Here is an 18,985-nt window from a genome sequence, read left to right on the forward strand (position 1 = left end):
CTGTAAAGCACTTTGTGACTGTCTGTGAAAAGTGCTTGATAAATAAAATTTACTTACTTACTTACTTACTTACAACAAAAAACCATAATTTTCAGAACGCTTTCATAGCCAACACATAAACTAGAAACCCAGAAAGCACAACAGTTCAGACAAACAAAAATAATACAATGTGGAGGAGTAGTTTTTAAGGTGAAGGTAAAAGTATTAGACTAATAAGATGTTAAAGCAAGAAAACAGAAAGGCTTTGGGGGCTTTAAGTAAATAATGACTATGTGAAATAGAAACACTTGTAAGTGAGTGAACGCAATACTTTAATAAAACAAAACAGTACCAAGAATAACACTACATTTATTCATATTATTAATATTATTGGCATTTCTGTTAGCATTATTAGCAGTATAAAACAGTTATCCCATACAGTAATCAGACTTATAAGTCAAAATTGTTTTTACTTAATTATTTAGGTCTAGTTTAATCTAATTTTAATTTACCAAAATGGTTAATTAGGTTTATGGTTAAACCTTTAATTGTTTTGCTGGTTTTTAGACACATATAGGCTACAAATAATGTCAATAAAATAAACACTTTGGAGACAACATGCTGTCTGGTAACCTGCCTCTAAACTTTTATTTTCATGACATCTCTCTTAGTTTCCTGTCACAATCTTCCTTCCTGTCTCGTGCTTGATTGCCCCCCTCTAAGTGGGCGTGTCAGATGGCTCGTGACGTCAAACCCAGTAACACCAGCGAGCTGTTGTTGGCCCAACAGCAGGTCACCAGTCCACTGTGATATGAAAAGCCCTCCATGTTTGGCGCTTTGTCTTCCATTAACTTTAGAGAAACTAAAAAAAAAAACAAAAACCATCCAGTGAAACGCTCTTTTGACACGGTTTATTGAACAACCTCACACACATCTGAGGACAAACAGAAGATACACTGCAGGAGAAACACTCAGATAGGCAATAAAAACACAAAAACATTTACAAGCCAAAGTAAATCAGGCTATAACAGAAATCTCTGAAACAGTCTTGCATGTTTTTTTGGCTGCGGGATCGAAGGCGATGGGGGAGAGGGGAGGGGAGGGGAGGGAAGGGAAGGCTGAAGCATTGCAGTGAACTGGATGTGACATACAACAACACACTGTGATATTAGAAAGAACAGGGTACAGGCAGAGGTCGGCTAATGTTTTCTCTCCCCTATGATACCGTTCAGGGATATATGGGTGTGCACCTATCAAACTGATGTCTCAGAGAATTCTAGAAACAAGCAGATCAACTTAAAACAACGCGGGCAGGGAAGGGGGATTTTATTCTGACTTAAGGAAGTTATCCCAACGGATTGTGCTGAGAAAAAATAGGGCAAAGTGTGAACCACCAACCAGGAAGACTACAGGACAATAGAACTGAGGTGTCATGTGACAATGAGACACCCAAACCGGGAAGGGCTTCAGCTGCAGCATGGGCCTTTGTTGTGACGGTCATATGATAGTAACGCTTGCTGAAAACGTATTCGAAAAAGTGACTACAAATCTCTAATGTGCACTGCCTTTGGAAACACTGAGACACGGCACGACCTTAAGAAATGATCCATGCTACTGTAAAGCTGCACACTTTGATTTCCACATGAGGAGCTAATGTGTAAAAATGATTCATTTAGCTGTTGGAGCACTTAAACCAGGAGTGTTTGAGGCCTCTAACAGCCACCTGGATCTACGTCATAGCTATACATCCTCAGTTCCCTCCAACTTTTCCCTCTGTTTAAGTGGAAAATTACGCCGCTCTTTGTTACTAGATTTCCCTCGCCTTTCTTCCTTGTGGATGTGTGTCACTCCAGTTGCCTCACAAAGCCACAAACAGTCAGATTTTACCCTTTATCTTACTCTGGTGTGTCCTCTGTGTCAACAGAAAACCAGAAAAGTAGGTTATCTCTCACATTCATCTCTAAAGCCACAGGGGAAATGTGTATTGCGGTACCATCTGACTGTATTTCTGCATAACAAAGCCAGCTGAGACTGATGTAATATTGCTGTGCTGTGTAACTTTAACTAACCAGATGGTGAATGATTATGATAGTTGCATTGTACAAGGTTGCTGCTCACGTAGCCCACTTGTGTATGTAAGAGTGTATGTGTATGTGTGAGTGTGTGTGTGTGTGTGTGTGTGTGTGTGTGTGGAAGGGGATCAACGCAGTGCAACAAAAGTGCACTCATTGAGAAGCAAAGCCACTGAGACATTCAAGAACATGTTGGTGCATTTTTAGCAAGTTGACCATATCTGTGTGTATGTGTGTATCTATGTATATTTAACGAGGAGTGTGGAGAGGGTTTGTTAAGTGTTTGGGCTGATGAGTTGAGGTCCTGGGACTCCTCGCTGGGCTCATCACTGCTGACTGACCCCCATCTGCTGATGGTCGGGCCCCGGTTCCCCCTCCATGTCAGCGTGGTAATGTTCAAAACTGTCATCTTCTATGTCAGGAAGACCCAGGAGCTAAAAGAGAGAGGAAAAGATGGGGAGAATGTAACGTTCAAGTTTAACATGGGGAAAGAACCTCAGTTACAAAATGAGATCTGGAAGTGTGTTATGGATGTAATACCGCTGATGGCCACTGGGGTTGGCTCCAAAAAGGTATGAATGCCACCAACTTAAGGACTTAATACAGGGGTGTCAAAGTCATTTTAGTTCAGGGGCCACATTCACCTCAATATGATCTCAAGTGGGCCGGACCAGTAAAATAATACCAGTGAAAAAAGTAAAATTACATTATGATAATGTTTATATCGACATCGTTTCCTTAAAAATCTGAATAACGTGAACAACTTGAAATGTCTTAAGAAAAATAAGTGCAGTTTTAACAATATTCTGCATCAGTTTATCAGTTTATCATTTACACATGCACATTACAACTTACATTACAATTACAAATACACAAAACATTTAGTAACAGGTATAATATCGATAAAATTACATTTACTTTTCTCAAAACATTTCCCATTGTTCATATTTCTTCAGGTTATTCGCATTTTTTGAAAAAGGTTAGTTTATTAATGTAAACATTTTCATGTAATTTAACTTTTTTACACTAAAACAAAGATAAAACCTGCAGTTGTCATTATTTATAGGTTATTATGACAGTATTTTTCTGGTCTGACCCAGTTGAGATCTATCTGGTTTATATGTGTATGTATGGAACCTGAAATTTAATGATTTTTACACTCTTGATTGTTAATATCTTCAGTGAAGTTTTGCATGTCACAAATTCATCCCACGGGCCAGATTGGACCCTTTGGCGGGCCGGATTTGGCCCCCGGGCCGCATGTTTGACACCTGTGCCTTAATACATCGGGATGAGATGTAAAAATGAGACGAAAATGCAAAACATTTCTGGCCAAGTATTCTGCGTCAAAACTATTCACAGCAACAGTAATATGAGTTAGCAAGAGTCGCAACACTTGTTCAAAAAAAGATTTGAATACATTGACAGCTTGCCACTCAACACAAATAGTGATAGATTCAGTATCACCTGGCGCTACATCTGCAATGTGCTCCATCTGTCTGATCCAGGATCCTCTGTTCATCTGGGTCTACATCCAGTGTTCAGGTAAAAAGGTCACATAAGTACAAACTGTTCTTCATTTTATTATCTTTATCGTTTTGTTCTTTCACACTAGCTATAAATCAACAGGTCTAGCTTCATTATTGTTGTCACATGACATTCAGTTCACACAAATGATTGGTTGATGCCCTTATTTGTACTGTGTAAGTTCAGAAAAACTGGCGTCTCCTAAAAAAATATTGCTTTTTATATGCCACAAAAACAAACAAACAAAAAAAAAGTGTGTGTGACCAGTGTGTGAAGACCTTTACACTGAACTTCTCTCAAAAAAAAGTCAGTAGTTTCATTCAGATTCATAGAACTTTCCCTAAAGTACAAGTACAGATCCTAAACCACTGACTCAACCTTTTCAAAAGTATTAAACTACACATCTTGGTATGTACAGGCCGCTCAGAGAACAGGCTTGTTATCACATTCATAGACAGTCATCGGCATATTACTTTGCTTGGTTTAGGATTAGCAAACATCAGTAAACATCATTTTAGCACAATGCAACCTCCAACACACACATCACACAACACACAGTGAACCTTTAAGATCAACACACTGTTTCCATTTCAGTGCATCTAATTCATCTCTACTTCACCCCTTTAAACTAAACTGAGGTATTTAATATTATTTTGAAAAAACTACAACTAATCATATTAAAGCACATTTACTGTAAAAGCAGCCCACTACCCAACAGAAGCCTACATAAGGGCTATACTGTATGTCTTCATGTTTATGTGTAAAATCCATTTATTCAATCTACTATTTGTGCAGTTGGGACTTTGGTTCACATTAAGGGTGTGAAATCTTCTCTTGTGCAAATCATTGATAAACAGTTCGGTGAAACAACCAGACCCAACTGGTTTTACTATTTATAGGTATGTGTTTGAGTAACACTTTTGCATTTTCTGCAAACACTGGCGACATTTCTCTCATATTCCAAATGTCACTTGGAGGATTTATTTGCAGAAAAAAATGCAGAAAATGCAGTGTTTGGCTTGAGCATGTTGATTTTCCAAGAGAATACACATTTCTGAATTTTTTATGAAAAAAAAAAAAAATTGTCTAGACTGAAAACAGCATCACACTGACATATTCTTCAGACACATTTTAAATTTTTCTCTGAATGTTTTTTTTTTTTTTCTTTATGATAAAGCTGTGGAACTCTTGTCCACAAATGTGGCCAAAAAAAACATAGCTGGGTCTTAGGAGGTTAACCCATAAAGATCCAGTGTTACTTTTCTGGTAATTCCCAAATGGAGATTTCTATCAATTCAACCTTTCTTATGTGATCCATCAACATTTACTATAATATTATCCTCTGCATTTTGCATTTTTCACTGTAAATTATGTATTTTCCTATATTTAATTTGGATGTTCATGAAAACTCAGTAAATTCAAAGGTTATTATATCAAATCTTTATATCAAAAATTGAAGGAATAGTGATTTTTTCAGCAAATATATTAATAACTGAACATAAAACAAGTGTCTCCATTCACTGTCATTTATCCAACTCTATGGGTTTTACTGGTGAATAAATGTTGTAGAAGATGATGGTGTTTCCATGTTCACTATGGAGCCTCCAAACGTCCAAATGGGTCATATCTGATTACCATGAAAAGACGACAAACCAAATTTTTCACCAAATATTTATATGTATTGATAGGATTAATGGATCAGCAGATATTAAACATTTTAGATCAATAGATGGTTTTGTTTGTTAGTGGATGTTTGGGTCTTTGTGGGTTAAAACAACCTTAATTAGATCACAATTAAATGTATTTTTTTTTAACTATGAGTGAATTATTATTTGAATGAATGATGATGATTTGATTAAAAAGAACACTGCACTGTGCTGCTGTTTATTTATTTATTTTCTATGTCTGCATTACGATAAATGGAATATTCCAAGATTGTATATCATCTCTAATGAATCATTAGTATTATATGTATGGTCTCACAAGCAACATAAAAATGTCATATTTCTGGGGCTGTTTTGTCCTTAACAGAGAGAACAGAATGTAACAGGGTTGTAATAAATGTAGACACAGCAAAGAGAAGTACATGTGTTGCAGTTGATGACAAAATTAAAAAAACAAAACTGTGACTCAGAAAGTGTCACTTCTTTTTTTCCTTACAGGCCTGAAGGACGTGAAGACCTTCTCCAGCACCTCCAGCAGAGTCTTTTTCCCGCAGGAGGAAATGTAGTCCTGGGCCAACTGTAAGAAGGGAAGACAGTCCTCACTCTCACTCCACACATGCTGCGCACACACACACACACACACACACACACACACACACACACACGCATACATACATACATGCATATTAACATATATGTACATTACCCTTTGTCGATAAAAACACCAAAAAGGATAAATTAACATAAATAAAAAAGGTGGGTCAGGGACAACGCAGCTATAAAAACAAGTAATTAATCCCAGATAATGAGACATTTTTTGAAGGACGTCAACAAAAAGAAGCAGACCTAGAATGGCGTAAGACTTCACAACACAATGCACAAGGGATAAAAGAATCTACTAGTGATATTGAGGTTTTTGTTATTAACAAAAACAAAGACTAAAACAGTGTATTTTGTCAACTGAAATAAAAGATGTGTCAGGAACTTAAGTAAATAAAAATGTAACTCACAAAATGCCTTTTATCCTCACTTGGTTTTGCACAAAATAGGACGTTTTGTAAATCATATTAATATTTAATGTCCTATTCATTGTTAAAGACCTAAAACTATTTTTGTGGTAGCTTCCAAATGATTTTTAGCCGCATATTATTTTCTACATTTTGCATTTTTCAGCAAAAACAAGATATTTTCTTTATTTAATTTACTGACCATGTAGATGTTCATGAAATTCAATTCAAAGGCTATTTTTTTTATCCTGAACTGAACGCAAAAACAAGCATCTGCAACCACTGTTATTTGTCAAGCTTTTTATTTATAAGATAACAGTGATTACACATCTACTATGGAGCCTCTGAAAAGGACTGAAAAGCTGAAAAACTGCATTTAACCTGAACTATGTGAATGTACTGATAGGATAAGTGGATCAAATGTTACTGAATGCTTTATATCTGTAAATGATTTTTTATTGCTGGTGGCTGCACTGAAAAAAAAAAAATCCTGTTGTTTTTCTAAGAAAAAAAAGCTGTAGTTACCAGAACAATACTGTAAAAACCACATCAAACCGTAAACATATTTATGGAGTAACATGTAGATTTAACATTTTAAACATGTATATTTAACATTGGATTTTGGTAATAATTACATGTTTAAAATGTTAAATTTACCTTTTTAATACTTTTTTTTTTTTTAAAGTATGAGAATAGGCTGTTATTTCAACATTATGGTCTTGCAATTTAAATGGCACCACATTGTTTTTCAATTTACAGTTTCATTTTCTCAAAACAACAGAAATACATAATTTCTGCATTCAAATTTGGTTTTGTTAACATACTCTTCCTGTAAAAACTACAGCTATATTTGATTTAATCATCAACACAAAAATCTTTTCAAATAAACAACTTTGCATTGTATTTTCACTTGCAGTTTTTTTTATGTTGCAATTTTACAACTTTTTGGTGTTAATTCTACGGTCATTTTTTACAGTGTGTTTATGTCTGTGAGGGATAATGTCTTACCTTCTTTATATAAAAACTAAACTAAAACTAGTCACTTCATCCCAATTAAAAGAAACCTTAGATGCATAGATGCCTTAGAAGTGAACTAATGACTAAAGTCTAGATGACAACAGTGATAAATAATTACTTGAGAACAGATTTGTATTTTACTTAATCATTCCTTCTCAGCTCTTAATAAGATGCTTGATTAACTACACTGAACAAAAATATAAACGCACCACTTTTGTTTTTGCTCCCATTTTTCATGAGCTGAACTCAAAGATCTAAAACTTTTTCTATGTACACAAAAGGCCTATTTCTCTCAAATATTGTTCATAAATTTGTCTAAATCTGTGTTAGTGAGCACTTCTCCTTTGTCCTTTGCTGAGATAATCCATCCACCTCACAGGTGTGGCATATCAAGATGCTGATTAGACAGCAGGATTATTGCACAGGTGTGATTTAGGCTGGCCACAATAAAAGGCCACTCTAAAATGTGCACTTTTACTGTATTGGGTGGTCCAGGGGGGTCAGAAAACCAGTCAGTATTTGGTGTGACCACCATTTTCCTCGCACAGTCTTCTTCATGAATTCTCTGAAACAGCTTTGGAGATGGCTTATGGTAGAGAAATGAACATTCAATTCACAGGCAAAAGCTCTGGTGGAGATTCCTGAAGTCAGCATACCAGTTGCATATTCCCTCAAAACTTGTGACATCTGTGGTATTGTGCTGTGTGATAAAACTGCACATTTTGGAGTGGCCTTTTATTGTGGCCAGCCTAAGGCACACCTGTGCAAAAATCATGCTGTCTCATCAGCATCTTGATATGCCACACCTGTGAGGTGGATGGATTATCTCAGCAAAGAAGAAGTGTTCACTAACACAAATTTAGACAGATTTGTGAACAATATTTGAGAGAAATAAACCTTGTGTGTACACAGAAAAAGTTTTAGATCTTTGAGTTCAGCTCATGAAAAATGGGAGCAAAAACAAAAGTGGTGCGTTTATATTTTTGTTCAGTGTAAATACACAACTACCTTTTCATTCATGTAATTTCCAGTATGCATGCAAAATTTTTATGTGGAGTACAAATCTGGTTAATTATTATCTTATCATTGGAGATATATATTCCTGTCAGTGATCTTAGACTGTATTTGAACGTCAGTTGGACAGTACTTTCCCATTTTCCACACATCTCAGATGTTTATTTATTGTATCTATTTACATTGCAAGCTTGAATTTAATACAGAGTTTAAACCAAAAGCTGTTACATTTAATTAAGTAATATTTCCATTAGGCATGTACTCATTTAAGTTTACGACTAGAATTCACAGAGTATTATATGTTTTGTTTTTAGACTGTATATTTGAACATATTCACATTTTAAGCCAAAAAAACAAAACAAAACAAAACATGAACATGAACATCTTCCTTTTATATTTTTAGATTTTATACAAAAATATTCAATATTTTGTCACATTCTTAACTGAAAACACATACATACACAGGCATGAAAGGATATATATTCAGATTTAAGATTCTGATAATTTTGCAAAGCCCTACAACTTCCTGTATCATTGTTTCATTGTTTATGTGTATTGTCATATAACTAACAGATATCCAATATTCAGGACTTATTCACTGTAACCTCTGTTGCACAGCTTGAGATGCGATAGAGTTTAGAGACAGCATTCTTCTGTCTTTGTCTCCAGTTATCAGAATCAGAATCATCTTTATTCATCGAGCACATAAACACATACAAGGAATTCTTTGTTGGTAGTTGTTGTCATTATAAATCCAAGAAAAAATAGAAAATGTAAGAAGAGTAAAATAAGAACAAACTCTATATACATAAAGACACAGTATCAGTTTATATACAGTTATAGTGCAGTTGTTTGTGCAATTGTGGATATCAAGGGAGAGTGTTAACTGTTAATTAAAGTGGCTAAAAGAGCAACATGTCGTAATTTATTGATATGAGATGTAGAAAAGATTAACCTCAACTTCCTTATTAGTGGTACTGTTGTTAAAGCACTGACAGGAGTTTTGGATCAGCCTAGAGGCCATATTTTTAGATTACATAATAGGTGGAGCTGTCAGGTCTCTAACCAAGTGTGAAAAATGACCTAAGAAGTGCTGTAAATCAACAGCAGATCATCTTTCTGCTGCAAGGGTTTAGCAGTTGAGGTGAGAGTTGCGGTTGCTCAGCATTGAAACCTGTGTGTTAAAAAGAGACACACCCTCATGAGAGAGTTTTAGGAGTCACATGAGAGTCTTATGAAAGCTGCAAAAGAGCCAGAGGTAAAAACTGTATCACAATGCCATATGCAGGGGTGATGTTGTGTCTTCCTCCTTTCAGTGTGCAGGGATGGTTGCTACAGCTCGACAGTGATGGATAATCTCTAACACAAGGGCGTGTTATCGTAATTCCGTTCCTTTCAGCAGATCTAACAAAGCCACTGAGACCAGCAGTGAAAACACCTTCGAGGCCACATAGCGTACATAGCAACCCCAATTGCTTTTCGGCTGCTAAACACTGAAACACATGACTTAGTCTTCTGAAAATTACTTAGACATACCCTGGGGGAAATTACAGGGTTGGACACGGTGATGAACATGGCGTGTTATTACTGTGGTGGAACTGATCTCACTGCGCCCTCTAGTGAAAAGACAGGCTGACTGACACTGTGGGTGTATTTGTCTTCTGTAAAAAACAAACAGCAGCAACAGAGAAAAAGCAACACAAACTGAGACCAATACTGTGAAAGAGACAAGGGGGGGAGAGGGAGTGATGATGGAGGAGACTGCATGTGAGGCGCCCCGCTGATAGCAGTATTGATCGAGAGAAAGTAACTAGATCTCAGCAGTCTCAAAGAGAGATGGGGAGTTATTCTAGCGGATCTGAGAGCCCGAGAAGTGTATGTGTGCGTACTGGCTGCAGAAGCTGACATGCATTAGACTGGAAGGCAGGGGAAAAAACTGTAGGACTGAGTGCGACATAAAGTGAAATCAAAGAAAATGGTGCAATGTGTGCACCCGGGCACACACCCATGGTAGTACAGTCTATGTTAATGCAGTCTCAGTTATAGTATGTGATGAATAAAAATGTGGAAAAATGGTTATAGTCAATCACAATACAGTTATATTCTTTTCCAAGGCTGCTCTGAAATTTAAGGGGCATTGCTAATTTCCCATAAGCCCTTGATGTAAAACAAAGCACAAAAGTGTATCTTGTCTTTGGTGGGCTCCTGATAAGGGCCACACTGTGAGGAGTCACATGGTCTGTGTTTTCTGCCAGATTCTATGCCTGGGGATTAAACAGAAAGGGAAAAATATGTGTAGTTTTGTCTGTTTTGGTGATGATGATTAAGGTGGAGGGCTTTGTTTTGTATTTCAGTATAAATATAATAAAAGAAACTACCTGACAAGTTGGATGTTTGATTGAAAAATACACTTATACCATATTTCTTTTGGTATTTCGTGTGTGGGAAATCAGAGGAGGTATAAACTGGCTTTTTGTGCTATTTTATTATTTTTTTTAGTTCAATACCTGCAGGTTTTTTGACAAATAAACTTTCATTAACTATTATCTTCGTGTAATAATTTTCAATATAACTTGATAATGGAAAACTATCCTTTTTGCCAGACAAAACATCACAATGTTGTTGTTTTTCCACATCCTTCGAGGTTACATCTTTTATAGCTAGTGTAAATAAACAGACAAATCCCTGGATTTAGCCTGTTTTATGATTGAATATTTAGTTAACATCACATTCATTCATACTGTTGTATGCAATAATAATGCAAAACAAAGTTAAGGCAATCCAATGCATTAATCAAATTACAACTTACATTTACGGACCTGTATTTGTGAAATACATTTTAAAAGTACCTCCTCTAACTCTATGTCTTTCTCAGCAGCGGCCATGGAAAGCCCCAGCTTATGCAGCCTTGCATTCTTGGCTGTCTGTCTGTGGGACAGGGCTGAAACCACATAACACAGCAGGGCACGGTCAGTGTGACATAATGTGTTATTGAATAAACAGAGTCCTGGCTCCTGGGTCATCTCCATCTGCTCCCCGCCCCGTTAGCCCCCGTGACTGGGCAGGGGGAGGGAGCAGGGCGGTCTACGCTCTTTAATAACACCGCCGCTGACTGCACCACACTGCTATAGGCTAAAGGCCTGTGTCAGTGTCAGTACAGGGTGTAGAGAATCTGAGCACAAGGTGGAAACGCTACCCTCACATGAAAAATGTGAAAATGGGTCTAAATGTATGTGCAGAACATCAACCTTTCAATTACCAGCGTATAATAATATGTTTTAAATATGATCTACTTTCTCGACACGTGTCAGCTTTAAGCACAGAATACTAAAGTCAGATTGTACAAAGTGTACCTGCTACTAATACTATCATGTTATAGCATTTTTATAATCATTCTTCATGTATATTTCAGGCTGTATGGAAATGTATGTTCCTACTTGTTTACATGTACATACACTATATAGACAAAAGCACTGGGAGTCTTAACACCTACAGCTTGTAGGACTTCCCAGTGAAATATCATCTCAATAAAGATGCTCATGTCCATTGTTATTAGTTAGTAAGAACTAATAATGATTGATATTATCACTACAAATGTCAAATCAATATTTCTTTAAAGTTTAAAGGCTGATTGTTCTCTCTGAATGAAATTCTAAGAAACCAAAATGATGAACATGACAAATATTTCAGATATCTATGGGTAAATGATTTATAATAATTAAAATAATATAATAATTTAATCCCTGAAGCATTTGTGAGTGCAGATATCAATGTAATCTAAATTAACCCTAGAGATAAAAAAAAAAAAATGTTAAATTTAATATTTATTGCAATGTGATATATGCCTTTTGTCATTATCTTTTTGCAGCCCAGGCCCCTGTTATAAATGAAACACCTGAGTTCACTGTGTCCCAATTCTTTTGTCCTTATAGCGTATGTCTATACATATACTCCCAGGAGGGGGCTGAGACATATAAGTAGCTGCTACAACCAGAGGGCCCCCAGGAGACCCTGAAAAGCTACATTTGAGGCTGAAAGGTAAAACCCAGAAGTGCCAAAACCTGCATTTGCCTGAACGACCACATGAGGCTGAGAGTGAGTCAGTCTCCACAGACTTCCATGATAAAATACCCAGCTTTACAGCAATGGTACAATAATAATATGCATAATTAGAGTCTGAGACCATTTGCATGTCAGGTGAGGGCTGCGCCAGTGTCTGATATGTAAACCACTCCGATGGACTTTCAGAGCTTCTGTTCATTGAATAAAGCATGTTTCCCCTGACAGACAGTTTTACTGTAGTTGTGGTAAAATTATTCTAAAAAGACTGTCAGATAATTCTGTTATGGAGTGTACTGGTACATACATTATAATATTTGGTCTGTTAGCAAAACCTAAACACATTAGCTAGTGTTAGCATTAATTTGGTAATGGTCAGCTAACTTGCTAACTGGGTCAGCTAGTGCTAATTTCTGTGTTTATACATAACATGAAGATGATACTATCATTATAAACCACAACAGTATGAATATGCAAGTACTTAGTGGTTTTTAACATGACAGTCAGAGTTTGTGTGGTTTATGTTTTCTTATGTTTCCTAAAAACCAAGATGATGATGACCAGAATAACAAAAAGGTGTCAAAAAGGCAGCCCTCAGACTGGGATCCTGGAGGTTTCAGCCACTTTTTAGGTTAAGTCTATGCTGAAATGTTGAAAAATGTTATATATCCTTACAGTTATGTCATTTGTGTATAGCTAATACCAAATATTCTCTGTACACTGCAGTAATATATGAAACAGGTCTGCTCCAGGTCAGAAAATGTATGAATAAATAAAAGTAGATTAATAAGGTCCAGATAAAATAATAATGTATTGATCCATCCATCAATCTGACCATTTTCTGAACTGCTTGGTCCTTGTGAGGGTCGTGGGGTGAAACCAGAGTCTATCCCATCTACCAATGGGTGAAGGCAGGATACACCCTGGACATGTCATCAGTTCATCACCAGTGTTGGGAGTAACGTATTACAAAAGTAATGTATTACAGTAAAAGATTACTTTTTGCCGTAACGCAGTAGTGTAAGGTATTACTAATCAATTTTCAGTAATATTTTACTCGGTACATGTTCAGTAGCGCTTACTTTACAACACACTTTTGGCCCATAATTTAATTGCTCAAATGAAAAAAAAAGAAAGAAAAAAAAAACAGCAAGACAGCAAAACCTTGAGGAATCAAAAATGCATCATGAAAGTTCTGTTTCCTGTTGGTGTTCAGCCAGTGGGTGAAGATGGCACAAGACAGTACATTGGTCACATGGACGTATGCTCATTACTAACCCTAACCCTGCTTTAAGAAGCTAGTTAGCATGATCCCTATGATCTGCAATGACAAGATAAGCTAACGTTTCTATAACTACTATTCTTTATCAATTGCAAATTTATCTACCGGTGTCCTTGGCACAGCGCCCCCTTGTTTGAACATGTAAAATGTTGAAAAAAATGCAAGCATTTCTTCGGGGGCTCTCCCATCTCTTGTATGGGAGGGCATTTATGACGAGAGTCTGTATGTAACTCAAAAGTAATACAGGAGTCATGTACCGCATTACAATTCTGAGACAGTAATATTGTAAGGTAAGGAATTACTTTTAAATAGCAATAACAAGTAATCTGTAATGTATCATAGTTTGAAAGTAACTTTCACAACACTGTTCATCACAGGGTTGACATATAGAGACAAACAACCATTCACTCTCATATTTCCATCTATAGGTGATTTAGGCAATTAACCAATGTCTTTGAACAGTGGGAGGAAGCCAGAGTACACAGAGATGTCATAAACTTATGTGTTTAGTTGCATTATCTCATTATAAAAAATCACATTTTACTTGACCAGTTACTGTATTTTTTCTTCATTTAGACAAAATTCTTGTTGTCCGGTGTTGTGAGACTGGTATCTTTACCTGAAAACATCATTTTAATGTCAGAGTGTTCAGAAGATATGTGGTTTGTGAAAAATGGATCTAATATTTACTCAGGCAACAATGGTGCAAACGAATCGGACACTTTTTTCACTATAATGATTGGGACAGGATCTGCCTCCACCAGGACAATGGAGAAATCCATGTAACTGAAACAGGAAATGACTGTTTTGTTAATGAACCATCTTTGCTGATACTACTGGTTTGATCAAGTCCCTCTGCCTCCATCTCACCTGGTGTCATGCTGATTTGCACCGTGGCGGATATTAACTGGATTTTAATCCATAAGGACCCAGGATGACTTTTGTGGCAGTTCCCAAATTATTTCGTCTCTTTATTTAACCTTTCCTAAGTGATTTATCACCTTTTATATATAATCTTATTCTCTGAATTTTGTATTTTTTCCAGTGAAAATCATCTATATTTCTATGTTTAATTGACTGATCATGAAGATGTTGATAAAACCTCGGAGTAAAGGCAAAGATTATTGTATCAAAACAGAAAAAAAATTGAAGAAAAAGTGACTTTTTCATCAAATATATTAATAACTGAACATAAAACAAGTGTCTCCATCTGCTGTCATTGATCCAACTCTATGGGTTTTACTGGTGAATCAATGTTGTAGATGACAGTGTTTCCACATTCACTACAGAGCCTCTGAACGTCCAAATGGGTCATATCTGATGACTATAAAAAGATGACAAACCACATTTTACACCAGTTATTTACATGTATTGATAGGATTAATGGATCAACAGTTTAGATCAGTAGATGCTTTTGGCCGATGGTGGATGTTTGGGTCTTTATGGGTTAATGTATGCACAGTTTGTCAGACTAATGTTACATTACAGCGATCTCTTATGGACTGATGGAAAAAGCAGCAAAAACTAATGCTGCAAAAAAGGACATAAGGATGGGAAACAGTTAATACAAGGGGAGTTGAAGTGGCAGAGGGGGCCAAAGTAAGTCAAATACAGCTTAGGGCCCCATAGAAACTTGGACTGGCCCAGTATATCCCCATATAGTCATGAGTCAGGAGCCATGTTGCCAAATATATAACCATTAAGGTGAGATATTATTATCACACAAATGCACCCGCTGGATACACACCCATATTATTAAATAGGAAATAATCTTAAAAATGTATTTGTGGATGTAATTTTTTCACAATTCTATGCTTTCACTTCATATTTAGGCCTCTGTGTGTAAGTATATGTCATACAATAAACTGAGTAGTGTTTGGCTGAATGTTTTTATGGTGTAAAGGGGTATTATTACTTAGCAGTGTGATGGGAATAATATTGTCGACAGGGGTATGGAGGTACACCAACCTAAAATGACATCATCATCGCCATTCTGCTGATGGTGGATGTTTGGGTCTTTATGGGTTAATGTATGCACACTTTGTCAGACTAATGTTACATTACAATGATCTCTTATGGACTGATGGAAAAAGCAGCAAAATAGTAATGCTGCAAAAAAGGACATATGGATAGGAAACAGTTAATACAAGGGGAGTTGAAGCGGCAGAGGGGGCCAAAGTAAGTCAAATACAGCTTAGGGCCCCATAGAAACTTGGACTGGCCCTGTATATCCCCTTATAGAGTCATGAGTCAGGAGCCATGTTGCCAAATATATAACCATTAAGGTGAGATATTATTATCACACAAATGCACCCGCTGGACACAGGCCCATATTATAAAATAGGAAATAATCTTAAAAATGAATTTGTGGATGTAATGTTTCACAATTCTATGCTTTCAAGCCTAGTTTTTACTTCATATTTAGGCCTCTGTGTGTAAGTATATTACATCTATGACATATAATAACCCAAGTAGTGTTTGGCTGAATGTTTTTATGGTGTAAAAGGGTATTATTACTTAGCAGCGTGATGGGAATAATATCGTCGACAGGGGTATGGGGCTACACCAAACCTAAAATGACATCATCATCTCCATTCTGCTGATGGTGGATATTTGGGTTTTTATGGGTTAATGTATGCACAGTTTGTCAGACTAATGTTACATTACAGCGATCTCTTATGGACTGATGGAAAAAGCAGCAAAAACTAATGCTGCAAAACAGGACATAAGGATGGGAAACTGTTAATTCAAGGGGAGTTGAAGTGGCAGAGGGGGCCAGAGTAAGTCAAATACAGCTTAGGGCCCCATAGAAACTTGGTCTGGCCCCGTATATTCCCTTATAGAGTCATGAGTCAGGAGCCATGTTGCCAAATCTATAACCATTAAGGTGGGACATTATTATCACACAAATGCACCTGCTGGACACAGGCCCATATTATAAAATAGGAAATAATCTTAAAAATGTATTTGTAATTTTTCGCAATTCTATGCTTCCACTTCATATTTAGGCCTCTGTGTGTAAGTATATTACATCTATGCTGTATAATAACCCGAGTAGTGTTTGGCTGAATGTTTTTATGGTTTAAATGGGTATTATTACTTGCAGTGTGATGGGAATAATATCGTCGACAGGGGTATGGGGCTACACCAAACCTAAAATGACATCATCATCTCCATTCTGCTGATGGTGGATGTTTGGGTCTTTATGGGTTAATGTATGCACAGTTTGTCAGACTAATGTTACATTTTACAGCAGTCTCTTATGGACTGATGGAAAAAGCAGCAAAATAATAATGCGGCCAAAAAGGACATATGGATGGGAAATAGTTAATACAAGGGGAGTTGAAGTGGCAGAGGGGGCCAAAGTAAGTCAAATACAGCTTAGGGCCCCATAGAAACTTGGACTGGCCCTGTATATCCCCTTATAGAGTCATGAGTCAGGAGCCATGTTGCCAAATATATAACCATTAAGGTGAGATGTTATTATCACACAAATGCACCCGCTGGACACAGGCCCATATTATAAAATAGGAAATAATCCTAAAAGTGTATTTGTGGATGTAATTTTTCACAATTCTATGCTTTCAAGCCTAGTTTTCACATCATTTTTAGGCCTCTGTTATATCTATGACATATAATAAACCGAGTAGTGTTTGGCTGAATGTTTTTATGATGTAAATGGGTATTATTACTTAGCAGTGTGATGGGAATAATATCGTCGACAGGGGTATGGGGGTACACCAAACCTAAAATGACATCATCCTCTCCATTCTTGTCAAGACCCCATCCACCCGCGCACCCTCCCCACTCATCCCGGGGACAACCCCACCTCCAACCCACCCTCGACACACCTATAAGACGACAGACAGACACACAGATAGACAGACAGAGGGACAGAGAGAGGAGAGGCCCTGCAGACTTACGAAGCTGTCGGTGCCTCCAGGACACAGCACGTAGAAGGAGACGCCGGGTTCTGCGTAAAAGTCCAGCCGCCTCTCGTCGTCCTCCTCGGCGAAGATGAGGTCGAACGGGTTACCGGAGCACCATTTCTCCGCCGCCTCCACGAGATGCTTGAACTCCATCCTGTGCTATCCGGTCTACTACGGTGGCGTCCCTGGCTCCGGAACCTTGATCTCGATGCGTTGGGCCGTCACGGCTATAGGATGCTGGAGACACAAATAACAGCTGATCGGACAGCAGCAGCAGCAGCAGCATCAGCAGCCTCCACTACCGCATCTCCTCTAGTGCACCGTCTGCATGGCCCCGGAATACAGACAACAACAACACTGTTGGCGCATAGAGCCTACCGGGTCTGGCGTTCATCCGTTCTCTCAAAGCCCCATTCCACTCTTCCTCCCCACGTTATGAAATCAGCCCGTCGGTCGCATACATGCATACGCAGGCGGACGCTGCTGGAAAAAACGCGATGACGAACAGTGGAGCCGGGCAGCCGTCCATATCTGAGACTATAGCCCAGGCAGAGTACCAACTTTGTCACTGCAGGCAACAATACTGATCATTGTAACCTGCTGGTACAATAAAGGAGGATGATGAAGGACAATGAGACGAGATGCAGTGTGGAAAATAGTGTGTGCGCAATTTGAGGGTTTAACATTAATAATTGAGTCTAGCGTTAGAACAGAGTTAACCTCTGCAGAAAATATATTCAGTTACATAGAATATTGTCCTATCCATTTTAGATAATAGAGATGTTTGTACCTGTAAAATATACTTTTAAACTATTACATCTTTTGACTTTTATTCTGAGTGTATCTTATTCTGAGACCTCTGCATAAACACTCCTATGTACCTGAATGTGTACAAATGGCAAATAAAACTATCTTATCTTATCTTATCTTATCTTATCTTATCTGAAAAGTTGAGTAACTAGACTATATATACTATAGCATATTTAATTATCATTGTTTTTATGTTATTGTAATATGGCATATTTTAATGTTATTTTCTTGCCCTACCTATATTTTATGCCACTATGCACATTTACTGTAAATCACTGTGATTTAATCTCTCAAAACTGCTGTACAAATAAAGTTTACTTAACTACCTAAATAAAGAAAAGTTCATAATCTAACTAAAATGAGATAATTGTGCCTACTTATAAAATCTGAGGAAAAAATTGTTTTAAAAAAAACTGTGGAAATGAGTAACAAAATGTGCACCAAATTACACAAGCTTTATCCCCATCATTATCATTATTGTTTTTATTAGGCTACTATTTGTAGTAGCAGCAGAAATAGTAGTGGTAGTATAAATACAGTAATATCTTGTTACATTAAATATATATTTTCCTTGGGCAAGTTGTTTTCCTTTTCTAAGGACCTGAAATGACATCCAGACATGAAC

The 18,985-nt window shown here is 37.1% G+C and overlaps 1 protein-coding gene across 2 annotated transcripts; it reads right to left on the bottom strand.

Moving 5' to 3' along the window:
* Nucleotides 1-875: 875 nt before the first annotated feature.
* Nucleotides 876-18,159, bottom strand: mturn (maturin, neural progenitor differentiation regulator homolog (Xenopus)). 2 transcript variants are annotated; one of them, XM_030148176.1, is made up of 4 exons: nt 17,929-18,156; nt 17,545-17,787; nt 5,739-5,861; nt 876-2,485 (listed from the first exon to the last, which is right to left on the bottom strand). In XM_030148176.1, exons 2-4 carry the CDS (start codon nt 17,701-17,703, stop codon nt 2,378-2,380), a joined length of 390 nt encoding a protein of 129 aa, XP_030004036.1. In that variant the 5' UTR covers nt 17,704-17,787; nt 17,929-18,156; the 3' UTR covers nt 876-2,377. The 2 variants fall into 2 exon arrangements, with proteins under 2 accessions (XP_030004036.1, XP_030004035.1); XM_030148175.1 differs by having other exon boundaries at nt 17,545-18,159.
* Nucleotides 18,160-18,985: the final 826 nt, after the last annotated feature.

The sequence above is a fragment of the Sphaeramia orbicularis genome, chromosome 11 (genome assembly GCF_902148855.1).
Source record: "Sphaeramia orbicularis chromosome 11, fSphaOr1.1, whole genome shotgun sequence".
Taxonomy (NCBI): domain Eukaryota; kingdom Metazoa; phylum Chordata; class Actinopteri; order Kurtiformes; family Apogonidae; genus Sphaeramia; species Sphaeramia orbicularis.

Bases quoted from the DNA above. Each gene is read 5' to 3' on its own strand.
- mturn (XM_030148175.1), bottom strand. From the start codon at position 17,703: ATGGAGTTCAAGCATCTCGTGGAGGCGGCGGAGAAATGGTGCTCCGGT. The intron at 5,862-17,544 runs GTAAGTCTGCAG...GTGTGTGCGCAG, and splicing joins CTGGAGGCACCGACAGCTTC to CATGTGTGGAGTGAGAGTGA. The intron at 2,486-5,738 runs GTAAGGAAAAAA...TCTCTCTTTTAG, and splicing joins TCTTCACGTCCTTCAGGCCT to CTCCTGGGTCTTCCTGACAT.